At 47.1% G+C, this 19010-nt stretch overlaps 1 protein-coding gene across 1 annotated transcript in view; it reads left to right on the forward strand.

Moving 5' to 3' along the window:
- LOC110534796 (tumor suppressor candidate 3) overlaps positions 1-19010 on the forward strand; it is a 103934-nt gene that overhangs the window by 16821 nt on the left and 68103 nt on the right. Inside the window, exons 2-3 of the mRNA XM_036933870.1 lie at positions 14850-15019; positions 18101-18218. Of these exons, the coding sequence (XP_036789765.1) occupies positions 14850-15019; positions 18101-18218 (288 nt within the window). The remainder of the gene's footprint in view (positions 1-14849; positions 15020-18100; positions 18219-19010) is intronic.

The following is a 19010-nucleotide window of genomic DNA, read 5'->3' on the forward strand; positions in this document are numbered from 1 at the left end:
TGCGGTTGCTCTGTGAGCAATAAATAGCCTCTCTGTCCGAGTGGCTTCCCAAGGATGTGTTCTGCTCTCTATAGTGAGCTCATACTGTAGGTCTTGAAATTAATCTCAGTTTAACAATACATTTTAACTAGAAATAACCAAGTACTTGAGTATTGCACCTCGCATATTGCCAGCAATCACGGCACAAAATGACTGGCCTTTCTTAGGCAGTCTAACAACATCCACCCAACATATGCGACGGACGGGCTTGTTGTTTTTTAGCATACTCCTGAATATTCATAAACGACTTTAATGCAGCTCCAAATCACATTTGCACTTGACTTCACGTGGTGCAGCGACCGTGATGATTGCAGCGTGTCAGTATGCGTCCGGCGTCCTCAGTAAAACATGTTAGCAATAAGGTTGCGAGGGAGAGGGCGATGAGTGAAGGGAAGAGAGGAGAGATAACTAATGCAAATGGCAGCAGAGAGGAATATGACAGAGTGGGTCACACAGGAAGGCTGGGTCTTCTACAGCTGTCCCAGCACTGCATGGGGCGACAGGGGGAGAGAAGAGAACCGCAGGAGGACAGAGATGGAGGGGCGACAGGGGGAGAGAAGAGAACCACAGGAGGACAGAGATGGAGGGACGGGAGATAACCGAGAGGAAGGAAGCGGTGGGAAAATAGATGGAATGAACAGAAGAGTGGTTGAGAGAGATTCAGAGAGAGTGGAAGGGGGGAGGATATGAAAGGGAAGTGAATAGGAAAAGAGACAGAAAGAACAGAAGAGTGAGTGGTTGAGAGAGATTCAGAGAGAGTGGAAGGGGGGAGGATATGAAAGGGAAGTGACTAGGAAAAGAGACGGAAAGAAAGGAAGAATTTTTGGGAACAATAGCAGGGAGATTGAGGTTTTCAGAGTCATGTGTCTACCACTACATTTACATGTGTCTACCATGTCCACAGTGTGTCCGGATTCCCTTTTCCTGTGTTATATTACAACGCCACTATGCATTCTACCAACAGTAGAATAGGCTAAATATGATAACGCAACAACTGATGGCAGTAGCTAACTACTGTAGCTAACCTATGTAGCTAACCTATGTAGCTAACCTATGTAGCTAACCTATGTAGCTAATTCCTGTAGCTAACCTATGTAGCTAACCTATGTAGCTAACCTATGTAGCTAACTCATGTAGCTAACTACTGTAGCTAACCTATGTAGCTAACTCCTGTAGCTAACCTATGTAGCTAACCTATGTAGATAACTACTGTAGCTAACCTATGTAGATAACTACTGAAGCTAACCTATGTAGCTAACTACTGTAGCTAACCTATGTAGCTAACCTATGTAGCTTACCTATGTAGTTAACCTATGTAGCTTACCTATGTAGCTAATCTATGTAGCTAACCTATGTAGCTAACCTATGTAGCTTACCTATGTAGTTAACCTATGTAGCTTACCTATGTAGCTTACCTATGTAGCTAACCTATGTAGCTAACCTATTTAGATAACTATTGTAGCTAACCTATGTAGATAACTACTGAAGCTAACCTATGTAGCTAACTACTGTAGCTAACCTATGTAGCTAACCTATGTAGCTTACCTATGTAGTTAACCTATGTAGCTTACCTATGTAGCTAATCTATGTAGCTAATCTATGTAGTTAACCTATGTAGCTTACCTATGTAGCTTACCTATGTAGTTAACCTATGTAGCTTACCTATGTAGCTTACCTATGTAGCTTACTTATGTAGTTGCAAGGAACGCTAAAAGGATTGCAAACGGATGAACTCTTAGCCAAACAAAAAATAGTTTTTCTAAGTGAAAAGCTCGCTGGCTAGCATTTATGAGGCCAGCAAACACGTGCCTCAACGTATTTCCTCCAACGTTATAATGAAAAGGTGCCTCTCGGTCCCAAAACACAAGTTTTCTGGAGACTTGTGGGAGGAGTGATGATGACGTCGCCCACTGTGTGCGCTTTCGGTAGCCTGATTGTGTCCAGACTGAGGAGAGATCCACACACAATGCAGCCCTGACCACCTCCTGAAGTGGTCAGACAGATCTGAACACAATCACACCACAAAGACACTTTTGTGCGTCTAGACCCGTCTTTTCAATGTGATCTTTGCATTCTGATAGCAGAAGTGGCATGTAAATGTCAAGCCTAGGCACGACCACGGAGAGCCGCCACATTTCCCTCTAAGGCAGACATGCCCAGACATTAACATAAACCAACTGAGGACTTCCTCCCAGTCAGCTCTCTAACTAGTTGATCGTCATTATGTCCTTTAATGTGTAAGTCCTTACAACTGATACCTTTTGTGTAGAGAGGTGTGTGTGTGTAGAGAGTTGTGTGTGTGTGTAGAGGTGTGTGTGTGTGTGCGTGTGTGTGTGTGTGTGTGTGTGTGTGTGTGTGTGTGTGTGTGTAGAGCTGTGTGTGTAGAGAGGTGTGTGTGTGTGTGTGTGTGTGTGTAGAGGTGTGTGTGTGTAGAGAGGTGTGTGTGTGTGTAGAGAGGTGTGTGGGTGTAGAGAGGTGTGTGTGTGTAGAGAGAGGTATGTGTGTGTGTGTGTGTGTGTGTGTAGAGAGAGGTGTGTGTGTAGAGAGGTGTGTGTGTGTGTAGAGGTGTGTGTGTGTGTGTGTGTGTAGAGGTGTGTGTGTGTGTGTGTAGAGGTGTGTGTGTGTGTGTAGAGGTGTGTGTGTATGTAGAGGTGTGTGTGTGTGTAGAGAGGTGTGTGTGTGTGTGTAGAGGTGTGTGTGTATGTAGAGGTGTGTGTGTGTGTGTGTAGAGAGGTGTGTGTGTGTGTGTGTAGAGGTGTGTGTGTATGTAGAGGTGTGTGTGTGTGTGTGTGTGTGTAGAGAGCTGTGTGTGTGTGTGTGTGTGTGTGTGTGTAGAGGTGTGTGTGTGTGTGTGTGTAGAGAGTTGTGTGTGTGTGTAGAGAGGTGTGTGTGTGTGTGTGTGTGTGTGTGTGTGTGTGTGTGTGTGTGTGTGTGTGTGTGTGTGTGTGTGTGTGTGTGTGTGTGTGTGTGTAGAGAGAGGTGTGTGTGTGTGTGTGTGTAGAGAGGTGTGTGTGTGTGTGTGTGTGTAGAGAGGTGTGTGTGCGTGTGTGTGTGTAGAGAGGTGTGTGTGTTTGTGTAAAGAGGGGTGTGTGTAGAGAGAGAGGGTGTGTGTGTAGAGAGAGGTGTGTGTGGTGTGTGTGTTTAAAGAGGGGTGTGTGTGTGTGTAGAGAGAGAGAGGTGTGTGTGTGTGTAGAGATGGGTGTGTGTGTGTGTAGAGATGTGTGTGTGTGTGTGTGTGTAGAGGTGTGTGTATGTAGAGGTGTGTGTGTGTGTGTAGAGATGGGTGTGTGTGTAGAGATGGGTGTGTGTGTAGAGAGGTGTGTGTGTGTAGAGAGGTGTGTGTGTAGAGATGGGTGTGTGTGTGTGTAGAGATGTGTGTGTGTGTGTGTGTAGAGGTGTGTGTGTGTGTGTGTAGAGGTGTGTGTGTGTAGAGATGGGTGTGTGTGTGTAGAGGTGTGTGTGTAGAGGGGTGTGTGTGTGTAGAGAGGTGTGTGTGTAGAGAGGGGTGTGTGTGTAGAGGTGTGTGTGACCAACCCACCCAAAATACCCTCCTCGGTTAGCGTTGCTGTTTCACCTGTGGGCCTGATTTGAAGACGGCTCTGACACGCCCACCTGTTGACTCACTGGTTACAGCCATAGGGGTGGCTGGTGGGTAGAACGAGGGAAGGAGGAGGAGGGGAGAGATTACTGGCTCTGAGACAGCATGCTGCATTGTCCCGGTAACCTTATCTCTTGGCTACAGTCAGTTACCCCGCCGCTTTACAGTCGTCACCGCAGCAACGCCAATTAGACATCCTGTAATCCCGTCTTCACAGGTTAACGACGGGGATGGGACCGGCGGTGGTGAGCTCTGCAGGGGTGTTGTTGGGTTTTCAGGTTTCATTTTGAGTGGCAGGGCTTAGTGACCTTTGGATCGGACGTCATTGAGTCTTGAAGTTCGATGGCCAGAGTTTGGATTGACCTAGGCTTTGTCCCAACTCCCAAATGGCTCCCTATTCCCTACTATATATTAACTGAAACACTTTTGGCCAGGTGTTAGGGAACACTATTAATAATATTCCTATATGGTGCCATTTCGGATTTGCCCCTGGACCAGTTGCAGTACTTAGTACTCTTGTACTTTGCAGTTACAAGTCACAGTTTGACACAAAATGGCTTCCCTGCAGTCAGAAATCCAAGATTAGATGATATTGTTTCTTCTACTCAAGAGGCCCGAGGAGTCCTGGATGATGCAGTCAGGGCTTTCTGTGTGTCTGTTTGGCTTTCCCTCCCTCTCCTTTTTTCTCTCTCTCCCTCTTTCTACTCTCTCTCTTTCTTTTATGACCTCTCTGGAGAAGCCACTAGCTACCTAAGAGTCAGTATGACTCTCTTTCTCTCAATTCAATTTAAGGAGCTTTATTGGTATGGATACATTATGTTTACATTGCCGAAGCAAGTGAAATAGATAATAAACAAAAAATAGACACTAAACATTACACTAAAGACCCCAGGGAGAAGAAACGAGGTGAGGGCAGGGAGGTATATGAGAAGGTGTGACAAGACGAGAGAAGGAGGGGGTCCTTCTCTCGTCTTGTCACACCTTCTCATATACCTCCCTGCCCTCACCTCGTTTCTTCTCCCTCCCTCCTCAACAACATAATACATGTTTAAGTCGAGAGATAGGTTTACTAAAGATTCAGTCTACTGCAGTGCCTGCAGTCTAGAAACAGTAGCCTCTAAACCTGGAACATCTGACCTGAGACCTGAGGGGGAGTCAGGGTTTCAAATTCACCAAGTGTCAACAGGGAGGTGGGCGAACAGAAATGCACACTTACAGAAATATACACATACACACTTACAGAAATGTACACATACACACTTACAGAAATATACACATACACACTTACAGAAATGTACACATACAAACATACAGAAATATACACATACACACTTACAGAAAAATGCACACACACACAGACACAGACACGACACATCCACACACGCACACACAGACACAGACACAGACACGACACATACGCACACGCACACACATAAATACACAGGCCACTGGAGCAGAACAGAACATATGCTGTTAAACACACACTGGTCCATGATTCACTAACTGCCCTATGTTGCCAAACCAGATGGAAGAGAGGATATGTTGTTAGCAGTAATGGTTAATGTTGTTTATAATAAACAGACAATGTAGAGTGTTTAGACAATGTTTATCTGGAGGTGTAGGTTGGTTATGTTGACCATGTTGATTAGATGTAGGTTGGTTATGTTGACCATGTTCATTAGATGTAGGATCTGTTATGTTGACCATGTTCATTAGATGTAGGTCGGTTATGTTGACCATGTTCATTAGATGTAGGTCAGTTATGTTGACCATGTTGATTAGATGTAGGTCGGTTATGTTGACCATGTTGATTAGATGTAGGATCTGTTATGTTGACCATGTTGATTAGATGTAGGATCTGTTATGTTGACCATGTTTATTAGATGTAGGTCGGTTATGTTGACCATGTTCATTAGATGTAGGTCGGTTATGTTGACCATGTTGATTAGATGTAGGTTGGTTATGTTGACCATGTTCATTAGATGTAGGTCAGTTATGTTGACCATGTTGATTAGATGTAGGATCTGTTATGTTGACCATGTTGATTAGATGTAGGATCTGTTATGTTGACCATGTTTATTAGATGTAGGTCGGTTATGTTGACCATGTTTATTAGATGTAGGTCGGTTATGTTGACCATGTTGATTAGATGTAGGTTGGTTATGTTGACCATGTTCATTAGATGTAGGATCTGTTATGTTGACCATGTTGATTAGATGTAGGTCGGTTATGTTGACCATGTTTATTAGATGTAGGTCGGTTATGTTGACCATGTTCATTAGATGTAGGTCGGTTATGTTGACCATGTTGATTAGATGTAGGTTGGTTATGTTGACCATGTTCATTAGATGTAGGTCAGTTATGTTGACCATGTTGATTAGATGTAGGATCTGTTATGTTGACCATGTTGATTAGATGTAGGATCTGTTATGTTGACCATGTTTATTAGATGTAGGTTGGTTATGTTGACCATGTTTATTAGATGTAGGTCGGTTATGTTGACCATGTTGATTAGATGTAGGTTGGTTATGTTGACCATGTTCATTAGATGTAGGATCTGTTATGTTGACCATGTTGATTAGATGTAGGTTGGTTATGTTGACCATGTTGATTAGATGTAGGATCTGTTATGTTGACCATGTTTATTAGATGTAGGTCGGTTATGTTGACCATGTTGATTAGATGTAGGTTGGTTATGTTGACCATGTTGATTAGATGTAGGATCTGTTATGTTGACCATGTGGATTAGATGTAGGTTGGTTATGTTGACCATGTTAATTAGATGTAGGTTGGTTATGTTGACCATGTTCATTAGATGTAGGATCTGTTATGTTGACCATGTTGATTAGATGTAGGTTGGTTATGTTGACCATGTTGATTAGATGTAGGATCTGTTATGTTGACCATGTTCATTAGATGTAGGATCTGTTATGTTGACCATGTTGATTAGATGTAGGTTGGTTATGTTGACCATGTTGATTAGATGTAGGTTGGTTATGTTGACCATGTTGATTAGATGTAGGATCTGTTATGTTGACCATGTTTATAAGATGTAGGTTGGTTATGTTGACCATGTTCATTAGGTGTAGGTTGGTTATGTTGACCATGTAGAGTGTTCATCTGGAGGTGTAGGTTGGTTATGTTGACCATGTTTATAAGATGTAGGTCGGTTATGTTGACCATGTTGATTAGATGTAGGATCTGTTATGTTGACCATGTTCATTAGGTGTAGGTTGGTTATGTTGACCATGTTGATTAGATGTAGGTTGGTTATGTTGACCATGTTGATTAGATGTAGGTTGGTTATGTTGACCATGTAGAGTGTTCATCTGGAGGTGTAGGTTGGTTATGTTGACCATGTTTATAAGATGTAGGTTGGTTATGTTGACCATGTTCATTAGGTGTAGGTTGGTTATGTTGACCATGTAGAGTGTTCATCTGGAGGTGTAGGTTGGTTATGTTGACCATGTTTATAAGATGTAGGTCGGTTATGTTGACCATGTTGATTAGATGTAGGATCTGTTATGTTGACCATGTTGATTAGATGTAGGTTGGTTATGTTGACCATGTAGAGTGTTCATCTGGAGGTGTAGGTTGGTTATGTTGACCATGTTTATAAGATGCAGGTCGGTTATGTTGACCATGTTCATTAGATGTAGGATCTGTTATGTTGACCATGTTTATTAGATGTAGGTTGGTTATGTTGACCATGTAGGGTGTTCATCTGGAGGTGTAGGTTGGTTATGTTGACCATGTTTATAAGATGTAGGATCTGTTATGTTGACCATGTTGATTAGATGTAGGTTGGTTATGTTGACCATGTTCATTAGATGTAGGTTGGTTATGTTGACCATGTTGATTAGATGTAGGATCTGTTATGTTGACCATGTTGATTAGATGTAGGATCTGTTATGTTGACCATGTTCATTAGATGTAGGTTGGTTATGTTGACCATGTTGATTAGATGTAGGTCGGTTATGTTGACCATGTTCATTAGATGTAGGTCGGTTATGTTGACCATGTTTATTAGATGTAGGATCTGTTATGTTGACCATGTTCATTAGATGTAGGATCTGTTATGTTGACCATGTTCATTAGATGTAGGTCGGTTATGTTGACCATGTTCATTAGATGTAGGATCTGTTATGTTGACCATGTTCATTAGATGTAGGATCTGTTATGTTGACCATGTTCATTAGATGTAGGTCGGTTATGTTGACCATGTTCATTAGATGTAGGTCGGTTATGTTGACCATGTTTATTAGATGTAGGTCGGTTATTGTTGACCATGTTCATCTGGGCGGTGAGATCTTCATCTGATGGGATGTGTGATAGTCTGTGGAAAAATACCACATTCCTTTCTAATTCTGGGATTTGTTATTTTTCGGCGACATATTTACACGTCTGTTAAAATATTGAAAATGACTAAATGCCAGTGAGATACCAGATGCTTGCTGTACCTACGAGGTACCTTGGCAGTGAGTGCCGCCAGGATACACTACCCACTGATTCCCAGTCATAGAGCTATCCCATGAGTACACAATGTGTGTGTATCCCCGCGCGGACTTCTGTGAGTGTGTGAAGGAGGCGACACTTCCGACGGAAGTGGCGATGTGCTCCGTCTCCGTGAAGCGGACGCACACCAGGGATCAAGCTGTCAACAGTCTTCCGACACGTCACTTTAGTTAGCCACCTGGTGAAGGAGTGTGTGTGTGTGTGACTGTGTGTGACTGTGTGTGACTGTGTGTGACTGTGTGAGTGTGTGTGAGTGTGTGTGTGAGTGTGAGTGTGTTTGAACTGAGACACTGCAGAGACATTGCTGTGGGGGTGAATGAAGGTTGTTTAGTCAGTGCCTGTCAGACAGGGGAAGAGAGAGAGGTATGACATTGTGATGGTTTTGGTGGAAGATACTGCCCCTTGTGGCCAAAACAGAGTTTTATTTAATGGCTGCATGGTTAGAACTAGACTTGAGTCAATTTAATAGAGAATGCTGACATTGGCTGGTCTTCTTTGTTGTTTGTGCAGCGTTTCCTCCTCCTCCATCTTTCTTTGTTTATTCTCTCTCTCTCACTACTTCTCCCACCTCATTTTATCTTTTGCTCTCTCTCGCCCACTCTATCCACCCCTCTCTTATTTAGTTTCTCTCTCTCTCTCTCTCTTTCTGTCTTTCATTTGATCCCTCTGGTTCTCATCTTCTGCCATCCCCTCTCTCTCTCTCTCCCCTATTCTCGCTCCCTCCATCTTTCCTCTCCAGTGCCTTTGTAATAGTCTTTTATATCTCCATCCCTCCTTCCATCGCTCATCTCGTGTGTGTGTGTGTGTGTGTGTGTGTGTGTGTGTGTGTGTGTGTGTGTGTTGACCGGTGCATCATTAGCGCTGTGTGTGATTGGCAGCAGGCCTGACAGGGCCTCCTATGGGGGGGAGGCAGTGGAGGGAACCTGCCGCTCTGCTCCGCAAGGGAAGACTGCCAAGCGTTCTCTCTCACACACTGAGACATGCATCCATCCATGCACAATAATGGCATGTTGTGTCTCTATGCAGGGTTGTGTCTTTGCCCCCTACTGTATCAAACATCCTAGCCTGTCAGAAACCTTTCACCCTCCCAGTAAAATATCTTTCATTTAGCCTCACACTCACTAAGACAGTCAGTCTCAGTCCTTTTTGTCAACTTTGGACACCGTTAAATTATTCAGCGACTTTGCCGCTCGCCCTCTGATCCCTCCCTCTCTTGACGTGTCCATTTGATGAGGATTAATAGAAACCGTATAAATCAGGGAATAAATACAGACAAGTTGATGACAGCCCTCATCTGCTGTTAGAGAGAGAGAGGGGGGAGAGTAGCGAGAGAGAGAGAGAGAGAGAGGGAGAGTAGCGAGAGAGAGAGAGAGAGAGGGGAGAGTAGCGAGAGAGAGAGGGAGCGAGAGAGAGAGAGAGAGGGGGGAGAGTAGAGAGAGAAGAGGGGAGAGTAGCGAGAGAGAGAGAGAGGGGGGAGAGTAGAGAGAGTAGAGAGGAGAGGGGGGAGTAGCGAGAGAGAGAGGTGAGAGTAGAGAGAGAGAGAGAGGGAGAGTAGCGAGAGAGAGAGAGAGGGGGGGAGAATAGAGAGAGAGGGGGGGGAGAGTAGAGAGAGAGAGGGGGGGAGTAGCGAGAGAGAGAGGGGGGAGAGTAGCGAGAGAGAGAGGGGGGAGAGTAGCGAGAGAGAGGAGGGGGGAGAGTAGAGAGAGAGAAGGGGGAGAGTAGAGAGAGAGAGAGAGGGGGAGAGTAGAGAGAGAGAGAGAGATGAAGAGAGAGGGGGAGAGTAGAGAGAGAGGGGGGAGAGTAGCGAGAGAGAGAGAGAGAGAGTGGAGAGTAGAGAGGGAGAGAAAGAGGGGAGAGTAGAGAGGGGGAGAGTAGAGAGGAGAGAGAGGGGGGAGAGTAGACCGAGAGCAGAGGGGGGGGAGAGTATAGAGAGAGAGAGGGAGAGTATAGAGAGAGAGAGGGGAGAGTCGCGAGAGAGAGAGAGAGGGGAGAGTATAGAGAGAGAGAGAGGGGGGGGGGGAGTAGAGAGAGAGAGAGGGGGAGAGTAGAGAGAGAGAGAGAGAGAGAGGAGGAGAGACAGTAAGAAGGGTAGGGGGGAGAGAGAGGAGGAGATACAGAGTAAAGAAGGACTGGGGGAGAGAGAAAAGGAGGAGAGACCGAGTAAAGAAGGATGGGGAGAGAGAAAGGAGGAGAGACAGAGTAAAGAAGGATGGGAGAGAGAGAGGAGGAGAGACAGAGTAAAGAAGGATGGGGGTAGAGGAGGAGGAGAGACAGAGTAAAGAAGGATGGGGGAGAGAGAGAGGAGGAGAGACAAGAGTAAAGAAGGGTAGGGGAGAGAGAGAGGAGGAGAGACAGAGTAAAGAAGGATGGGGGAGAGAGAGAGAGGAGGAGAGACAGAGTAAAGAAGGGTAGGGGTGAGAGAGAGAGGAGGAGAGACAGAGTAAAAAAGGATGGGGAGAGAGAGGAGGAGAGACAGAGTAAAGAAGGATGGGGGAGAGAGAGAGGGGAGGGGAGAGTAGAGAGAGAGGGGGGGGGAGAGTAGAGAGATATGAGGGGGGAGAGTAGCGAGAGAGAGAGAGGGTGGGAGAGACAGAGTAAAGAAGGGTGGGGGAGAGAGGAGGAGAGACAGAGTAAGAAGGATTGGGAGAGAGGTAGGAGGAGAGACAGAGTAAAGAAGGATGGGAGAGAGAGAGGAGGAGAGACAGAGTAAATAAGGGTGGGGGAGAGAGGGGGGGGAGAGTAGAGAGAGAGAGAGGGGGGGGAGAGTAGAGAGAGAGAGGGGGGAGAGTAGAGAGAGAGAGAGGAGGAGAGACAGAGTAAAGAAGGATGGGGGAGAGAGAGAGAGGGGGGAGAGTAGAGAGAGAGAGAGGGGGGGGTGGGGGGAGTAGAGAGAGAGAGAGAGGGGAGGAGTAGCGAGAGAGGGGGGGAGAGACAGAGTAAAGAAGGGTGGGAGAGAGAGAGAGGAGGAGAGACAGAGTAAAGAAGGATTGGGGAGAGAGAGGAGGAGGAGAGACAGAGTAAAGAAGGATGGGAGAGAGAGAGAGGGGGGGAGAGTAGAGAGAGAGAGAGAGAGGGGGGAGAGTAGAGAGAGAGAGGGGGGAGTAGAGAGAGAGAGAGAGAGAGAGGAGGAGAGACAGAGTAAAGAAGGATGGGGAAGAGAGAGAGGAGGAGAGACAAGAGTAAAGAAGGGTAGGGGAGAGAGAGAGGAGGAGAGACAGAGTAAAGAAGGATGGGGGAGAGAGAGAGAGGAGGAGAGACAGAGTAAAGAAGGGTAGGGGGAGAGAGAGAGGAGGAGAGACAGAGTAAAAAAGGATGGGGAGAGAGAGGAGGAGAGACAGAGTAAAGAAGGATGGGGGAGAGAGAGGGGGAGGGGAGAGTAGAGAGAGATGAGGGGGGGGAGAGTACGAGAGAGAGGGGGGAGAGTAGCGAGAGAGAGAGAGGGGGGAGAGACAGAGTAAAGAAGGGTGGGGGAGAGAGAGAGGAGGAGAGACAGAGTAAAGAAGGATGGGGGAGAGAGAGAGAGGAGGAGAGACAGAGTAAAGAAGGATGGGGGAGAGAGAGAGGAGGAGAGACAGAGTAAAGAAGGATGGGGAGAGAGAGAGGAGGAGAGACAGAGTAAAGAAGGATGGGAGAGAGAGAGAGGGGAGGGGAGAGTAGAGAGAGAGAGGGGGGGAGAGTAGAGAGAGAGAGGGGGGGAGAGTAGAGAGAGAGAGAGAGGAGGAGAGACAGAGTAAAGAAGGATGTGGAAGAGAGAGAGAGGAGGAGAGACAGAGTAAAGAAGGATTGGGGAGAGAGAGAGAGGAGGAGAGACAGAGTAAAGAAGGATGGAGAGAGAGAGAGGAGGAGAGAAAGAGAGAGTCCTAGATTTATTTCTGCAACACTGATGTTATAATTGAAGGTGACATTACAGACATGCGGTGACATGGACGTGTGACCCAGACACACTTACAGACACTCAGACACACACACACACACACACACACACACACACACACACACACATGCTTAAGAGACCCGGAGGTTAAGTATTAGGCTGTCTACAGAGACTGGTTGAAGAGCACTTCTTCTTGTCTAGACACCAGTGATATCAATCTGGTTGAAACTTCTGCTGAGCAGTTAGTGAGAGCTGTCATGTTTCACTGATACCCTACCATTATACCTGTCAGGAAGACTTCTGGTCACGTTGGACAGTTCAAACACAATCCCTCTACATTATACAGTAACTATCCAGTTAGTGGGGCAGGACATTGGCTGGCTGTTGTCATGGCGACAGCAGAAAGTCTATCACTACACAACTCTGAAGAGAACTGTGTAAAAAGTAGCAACTGTAATCTCCCCGTGTGAATTTGGAACGGTTCGTCCTTGAGTTGCTGTCCGTTGTGAGTGGAGTGAATGAGACTTGGAGCGAGAGGGCGATGCCACGAGTTATTCTATGTTTTTATTAGACTTTTACTATGAGTTTCTAGACTCTTAACACTAGCCTAAGTTGTTAGGTACTGCGCTTCTGTTCAGAGCTCGTATTCAGTGCACATGAATAGAACTTCAAATGAGAGCCAGGCCGCGAAATAGTTTTTCGACTTCTACCACAATGCCCTTTTGTGAAGGCATACCCTTGAACGTGTAGATTTTCAACAACCACAAAACATAGATTCCGGGGGAGAGTTGTACAGCACAATGGCTGTCACACATCACAACGTTTGATAGCCCCCTTGAGATTTGTGTGTGTGACTCATTCATTCTAGAAAACACCAATTATTTCCTGGTTGACACCTGGTTTAATACTTGGTCATAATGGTTTCTCCTGTTTTCCTTTCCCTTCCTGTTCACCCTTCCTCCCTCGTTTTCCCTTCCCTCTCACCCTTCCTCCCTCCTTTTACCTTCCTGTTCACCCTTCCTCCTTCGTTTTCCCTTCCCTCTCACCCTTCCTCCCTCGTTTTCCCTTCCCTTTCACCCTTCCTCCCTCGTTTTCCCTTCCCTCTCACCCTTCCTCCCTCCTTTTCCCTTCCCGTTCATCCTTCCTCCCTCCTTTTCCCTTCCCTTTCACCCTTCCTCCCTCGTTTTCCCTTCCCGTTCACCCTTCCTCCCTCGTTTTCCCTTCCCTCTCACCCTTCCTCCCTCGTTTTCCCTTCCCTTTCACCCTTCCTCCCTCGTTTTCCCTTCCCTCTCACCCTTCCTCCCTCCTTTTCCCTTCCCGTTCATCCTTCCTCCCTCCTTTTCCCTTCCCTTTCACCCTTCCTCCCTCCTTTTCCCTTCCCGTTCACCCCTTCCTCCCTCCTTTTCCCTTCCCTTTCACCCTTCCTCCCTCCTTTTCCCTTCCTGTTCACCCTTCCTCCCTCCTTTTCCCTTCCCTCTCACCCTTCCTCCCTCCTTTTCCCTTCCCTCTCACCCTTCCTCCATCCTTTTCCCTTCCTGTTCACCCTTCCTCCCTCCTTTTCCCTTCCATCTCACCCTTCCTCCCTCCTTTTCCCTTCCCTCTCACCCTTCCTCCCTCCTTTTCCCTTCCCTCTCACCCTTTCTCCCTCGTTTTCCCTTCCCGTTCACCCTTCCTCCCTCCTTTTACCTTCCTGTTCACCCTTCCTCCCTCGTTTTCCCTTCCCTTTCACCCTTCCTCCCTCGTTTTCCCTTCCCTCTCACCCTTCCTCCCTCGTTTTCCCTTCCCGTTCACCCTTCCTCCCTCGTTTTCCCTGCCCGTTCACCCTTCCTCCCTCCTTTTCCCTTCCCTCTCACCCTTCCTCCCTCCTTTTCCCTTCCCGTTCACCCTTCCTCCCTCCTTTTCCCTTCCCGTTCACCCTTCCTCCCTCCTTTTCCCTTCCTGTTCACCCTTCCTCCCTCCTTTTCCCTTCCCTCTCACCCTTCCTCCCTCCTTTTCCCTTCCCGTTCACCCTTCCTCCCTCCTTTTCCCTTCCCTCTCACCCTTCCTCCCTCGTTTTCCCTGCCCGTTCACCCTTCTTCCCTCCTTTTCCCTTCCTGGTCACCCTTCCTCCCTCCTTTTCCCTTCCCGTTCACCCTTCCTCCCTCCTTTTCCCTTCCCTCTCACCCTTCCTCCCTCCTTTTCCCTTCCCGTTCACCCTTCCTCCCTCCTTTTCCCTTCCCTCTCACCCTTTCTCCCTCCTTTTCCCTTCCCTCTCACCCTTCCTCCCTCCTTTTCCCTTCCCTCTCACCCTTCCTCCCTCGTTTTCCATTCCCGTTCACCCTTCCTCCCTCCTTTTCCCTTCCCTCTCACCCTTCCTCCCTCCTTTTCCCTTCCCTCTCACCCTTCCTCCCTCCTTTTCCCTTCCCTCTCACCCTTCCTCCCTCCTTTTCCCTTCCCTCTCACCCTTCCTCCCTCCTTTTCCCTTCCCTCTCACCCTTCCTCCCTCCTTTTCCCTTCCCGTTCACCCTTCCTCCCTCCTTTTCCCTTCCCTCTCACCCTTCCTCCCTCCTTTTCCCTTCCCTCTCACCCTTCCTCCCTCCTTTTCCCTTCCCTCTCACCCTTCCTCCCTCGTTTTCCATTCCCGTTCACCCTTCCTCCCTCCTTTTCCCTTCCCTCTCACCCTTCCTCCCTCCTTTTCCCTTCCCTCTCACCCTTCCTCCCTCCTTTTCCCTTCCCTCTCACCCTTCCTCCCTCCTTTTCCCTTCCCTCTCACCCTTCCTCCCTCCTTTTCCCTTTCCGTCTTCCTCCCCTCTCATCCTCCTCTCTCCATCCCTGTTGTTCCAGAACATGTTGGTGGAGAAGGTGGATCAGATGATGGAGTGGAGCTCCAGGCGTTCCGTGATCCGGATGAACGGCGATAAGTTCCGGAGGTTCGTCAAGGCCCCGCCCCGGAACTACTCGGTCATCGTGATGTTCACTGCGCTGCAGCCACAGAGGCAGTGCTCCGTCTGCAGGTATGGAACCCCTCCGCGCCGCCACACGACCACAGACAGGAGGCGCTATGCTACACAGCACTGGGTACAGTTTTTGCAGGTTTTTGCTCCAGCCCAGTGTGTTGAGACCATGTGAAATACACTTGAAATAAATAGTGATTTGATTTGAAGATCAGGATGAGCTGTTTATTTGAATCAGGGATGCAGCAGGTAGCCTAGAGGTCAGAGGGTTGTGCCAGTAACCCGAAGATGGCTGGTTAGAATACCCGACTACGTGAAAGACATGTGGATGACAGTTTGATCCAGGGGCGCTGTACTTCTATGTCTGAACCCTTTTAAAACAACACATTTCACTGCACCCACCTGGTGTGTGTGACAATAAAACATAGATTTATTTGATTATCTTGGAACAAAATGGTGCACACACAGCAGCCCTTCAGGCCTGGAGTTTACCACCTCGGCCCAATCAGTCAATACAAGATAATACAAATCAATCATACAGTTGATGAAAGAGACTAAACAGAATAAAGAAAAGTATGATGACCTTTTGTTTGATCTCTAGTGATGACCCATCAACAACTCTACAGAACAGTCAGTCTATTCAGTCTAGATCTACGTTTGGGTATAGGGGGGAGTTTAAAGACAACGACATAGGCTGAAGTCATCATGCCCTTTTGACCTCTGGTGATAGTCCATCAACCTGCCAGTCTGTTCAGTCTAGATCTATGTTTGGCTATGACATAGACGACAGTCAACATGACCTGTTGACGTGTAGTGATGACCTCCAGACAGTGATCTACTCTACATAACAGCCAGTATGTTCAGTCTAGATCTATGTTTGGCTATGACATAGACGGCAGTCAACATGACCTGTTGACCTTTAATGATGACCTCCAGACAGTGATCTACTCTACATAACAGCCAGTGTGTTCAGTCTAGATCTCCGTTTTGGGGCCCAGTGTCTCACCAGGGTGTTTTTCTCCTCAAGGAGCCTTCATACGGAGAACCCTTCACACGGAGAACCGTTCACACGGAGAACCCAGCCGTTCGCTTCATTGAATAAAGATGACGCCGACCAGGGAATAATCATGTGTATTACGGAAATAGAGGAAGTTAATTTAATCCACACTGACCTTTCCCACTCCCATCATCCTCTCTGTTCCCCGTGACCCATAATGCTTTTTTAATCATCTGCTGTCGACTCAAATCACTTAATTATTTATCTCTCTCTCTCTCTCTCTCTGTTCCTCTTGTTTTTTGTTTTTCCCTCGCCCTCTCTTCCGGCTCTCAACGACGGCAGGGCCAACCTCGACGTATGCATTTATATATCCATTCATATTAAAATGATTCATCTTAACCAGGAAACAAGGTTTCCTTTCAATTTGAGGACGTCACTCCGAAGCGCATTAGTTAATGTCACGCGCCAGCTCTCTCTGCTTCGCAATTGGAACGGACCATTTGCATAAACGATACCATCGCGTCGCTATTCAGCGGGCGCCCAAGACACATTTTGGGTTGTGACCCCCCCGTCAGCGTTCAAAGTACAGACGGGCACCGGGAGGGACTGCTAATCGCCGGGGTCCTCGCACTGCCATCACTCTTTCTTTCATTCTTCTCGCTCTCTTTTCTGTACCACTCTCTCTTTGTTTGTTTCCTTCTCTCCGTCTCAGTTCCTCTTTCTCTCTCTCCCTCCCTCCAACGACGGTACGATTTAAAGTGCACTGTGCTGAAAGCTACTAATTGTTTACAGACTTTAATCACCAAAAGTGCCACCAAACACAACGCTCTCTGAAGAGACACACTATACGTAGAGCAGCGCAGAGCGCCCAACACTACACACCATATCACTTATGGAGGAGCATGAATAGTACATGAAGTCAATGCAACATTGATGCAAGTCGACATGCAATTTATGGCACTTGTGTTTAATTCCCAACAGAAACGAGTGTTTTGCTACTTGTTTTATTCATGATTTTCTGTTGTCCCGTTTGTTAATTCATGTACTGTAACGTGTGGCAGAGGACATTAAAGTTGTCAGAGGACATTAAAGTTGTCGCCAGACGTTGGCGCTGCGACTTTACGAAGCCATCTGGAGTAAACACGCTTTTATGAGGTTATTTGAGCTCTAAATGGGAAGCTTCAAGACTTCCACAGGCCCAAACTCTCTTTCCACTAGTTTTAAGTGTACTTCTAACTAGGGTTGCATAATTCCTGGAACTTTCAATACATTCCCTGGTATCCCTCTTGGAGAATTCCCAGAAACAGGAGGGAATATAAAATCCAGAATCATCCAACAAGGATTTGTGGAAAACCAGTGAATTTATTAAACGTTTCAGGGATTTTGAAACCCTACTTTAAACTCCATTACGTCAGATTATATAAAGAAGTTTGCTGTACATTTCCATCTTTTTATCCGCCACTGTGACAGACCTGGTGGGCCCACCGCTGTCTGTATTTACCCGTGACAGGTTGAGTGGCTACGGCTCAATTTGCAAAATGTCTGCCGTAATTTCCCCTCTAATTGGCACGTTTTCTTTATTTGTTGTTATCGTTCCCCCTGTCATGCCAGTGTGCGGGAACTACGACGGGCATAAGAAGTGGCAGCTGCGCCAGAGTTAAAAGGAAAGCGATGGGTAGAGACGGTGGTTCGTCGTGATGTTTTCCTCGTCTGTCCAGGACAGGATAGAGCAGACAGTAATTACAGCTGTAGCGACATTCTTCTCACGGCATGGCGTCGTTATCCTTCTCTCTCTGGGGAGGAACATGTGGCATGAGTATCTCTCTCTCTCTCTCGTCCGTCTCTTCCAACTCAAGCCAGCGTGGCCATGATCATCACCAGCATTTACTCATCTGTTTCTTCTTCCCTCTTTCTCTCCTTCTCGTTTGCTCTCCCTCTCTTGTTCAATTTCCCTTTTGCCTTCGTCTCTGCCCCTCTGTCTTCCTCTCCTCTTTTCAACTCTATTTTCTCCCCTGTTCCCCCTCTCTCTCTTCCCCTCTCTCTCTTTCTCTCTCTCTCTCTCTCTCTCTCTCTCTCTTTCTCTCTCTCTCTCTCTCTCTCTCTCTCTCTCTCTCTCCCTCCCTCCCCCCCTGTCTTTTTAACAGACAAGCTAACGAGGAGTACCAGGTGCTGGCTAACTCCTGGCGCTACTCTTCAGCTTTCTCTAACAAACTCTTCTTCACCGTGGTGGACTATGATGAGGGGGCGGACGTCTTTCAGCAGGTAACCGTCTGGATCTACCCCAGCACCCCTCCCTCCAACCGCCCCCCTCTCCGTTCCCCCGCTCGCTCCCTCCATCCCCAAAGCCCTCATTTCCATGTTCATAGTTGCCTGTCAGCCTCGGCGCGGAGACACAGCATGCTAATTAGCACGCAGGTCACGTTTTAAAGGAGAGATGAATCATTGAAATAAGGTAAATGAATCAGAGGTGGCTGACAGGCTCTCTGCATGGTTTTATTTACCCGCGGGGGCTCGTCGTCCGGCGGCCGTTTTAAGATCAGGCCACTTGGGGAGAGAGTTTGGGGTTTATATATATATACGTTAGTGTCGGATGACATTTAGTGAAGTACTCGCAAACACAAACGCTCATGTACCTTGCAATGGCTGTTTAGTCTTGATTTATTTAGATGAGCTCTCTTATCCATCCCACATACTGTACTCCTGACTCAGTCCATACACACCCTGCATACAGTACTCTGAAGGTATAATCCATATTATAAACTGAGTTTGTCCAGCCCCTCAATTCTGATTGGCCGAAAGTGGTGGTATATCAGACCGTATGTCACGGGTATTACTGTTGTAACCAGTTTATAATAGCGATAAGGCACCTCTGGGGTTTGTGGTATATGGCCAATATATCACGGTTAAGGGCTGTGTCCAGGCGCGTTGTGTCGCGCTGAGGAACCGTGGTTCCTTGGTATATGGTATACGCTGAGGAACCGTGGTATATGGGCCATATACCACGGCTAAGGGCTGTGTCCAGGCGCGTTGTGTCGCGCTGAGGAACCGTGGTAT

Source organism: Oncorhynchus mykiss, chromosome 10 (genome assembly GCF_013265735.2).
Source record: "Oncorhynchus mykiss isolate Arlee chromosome 10, USDA_OmykA_1.1, whole genome shotgun sequence".
In the NCBI taxonomy this organism is placed as follows: domain Eukaryota; kingdom Metazoa; phylum Chordata; class Actinopteri; order Salmoniformes; family Salmonidae; genus Oncorhynchus; species Oncorhynchus mykiss.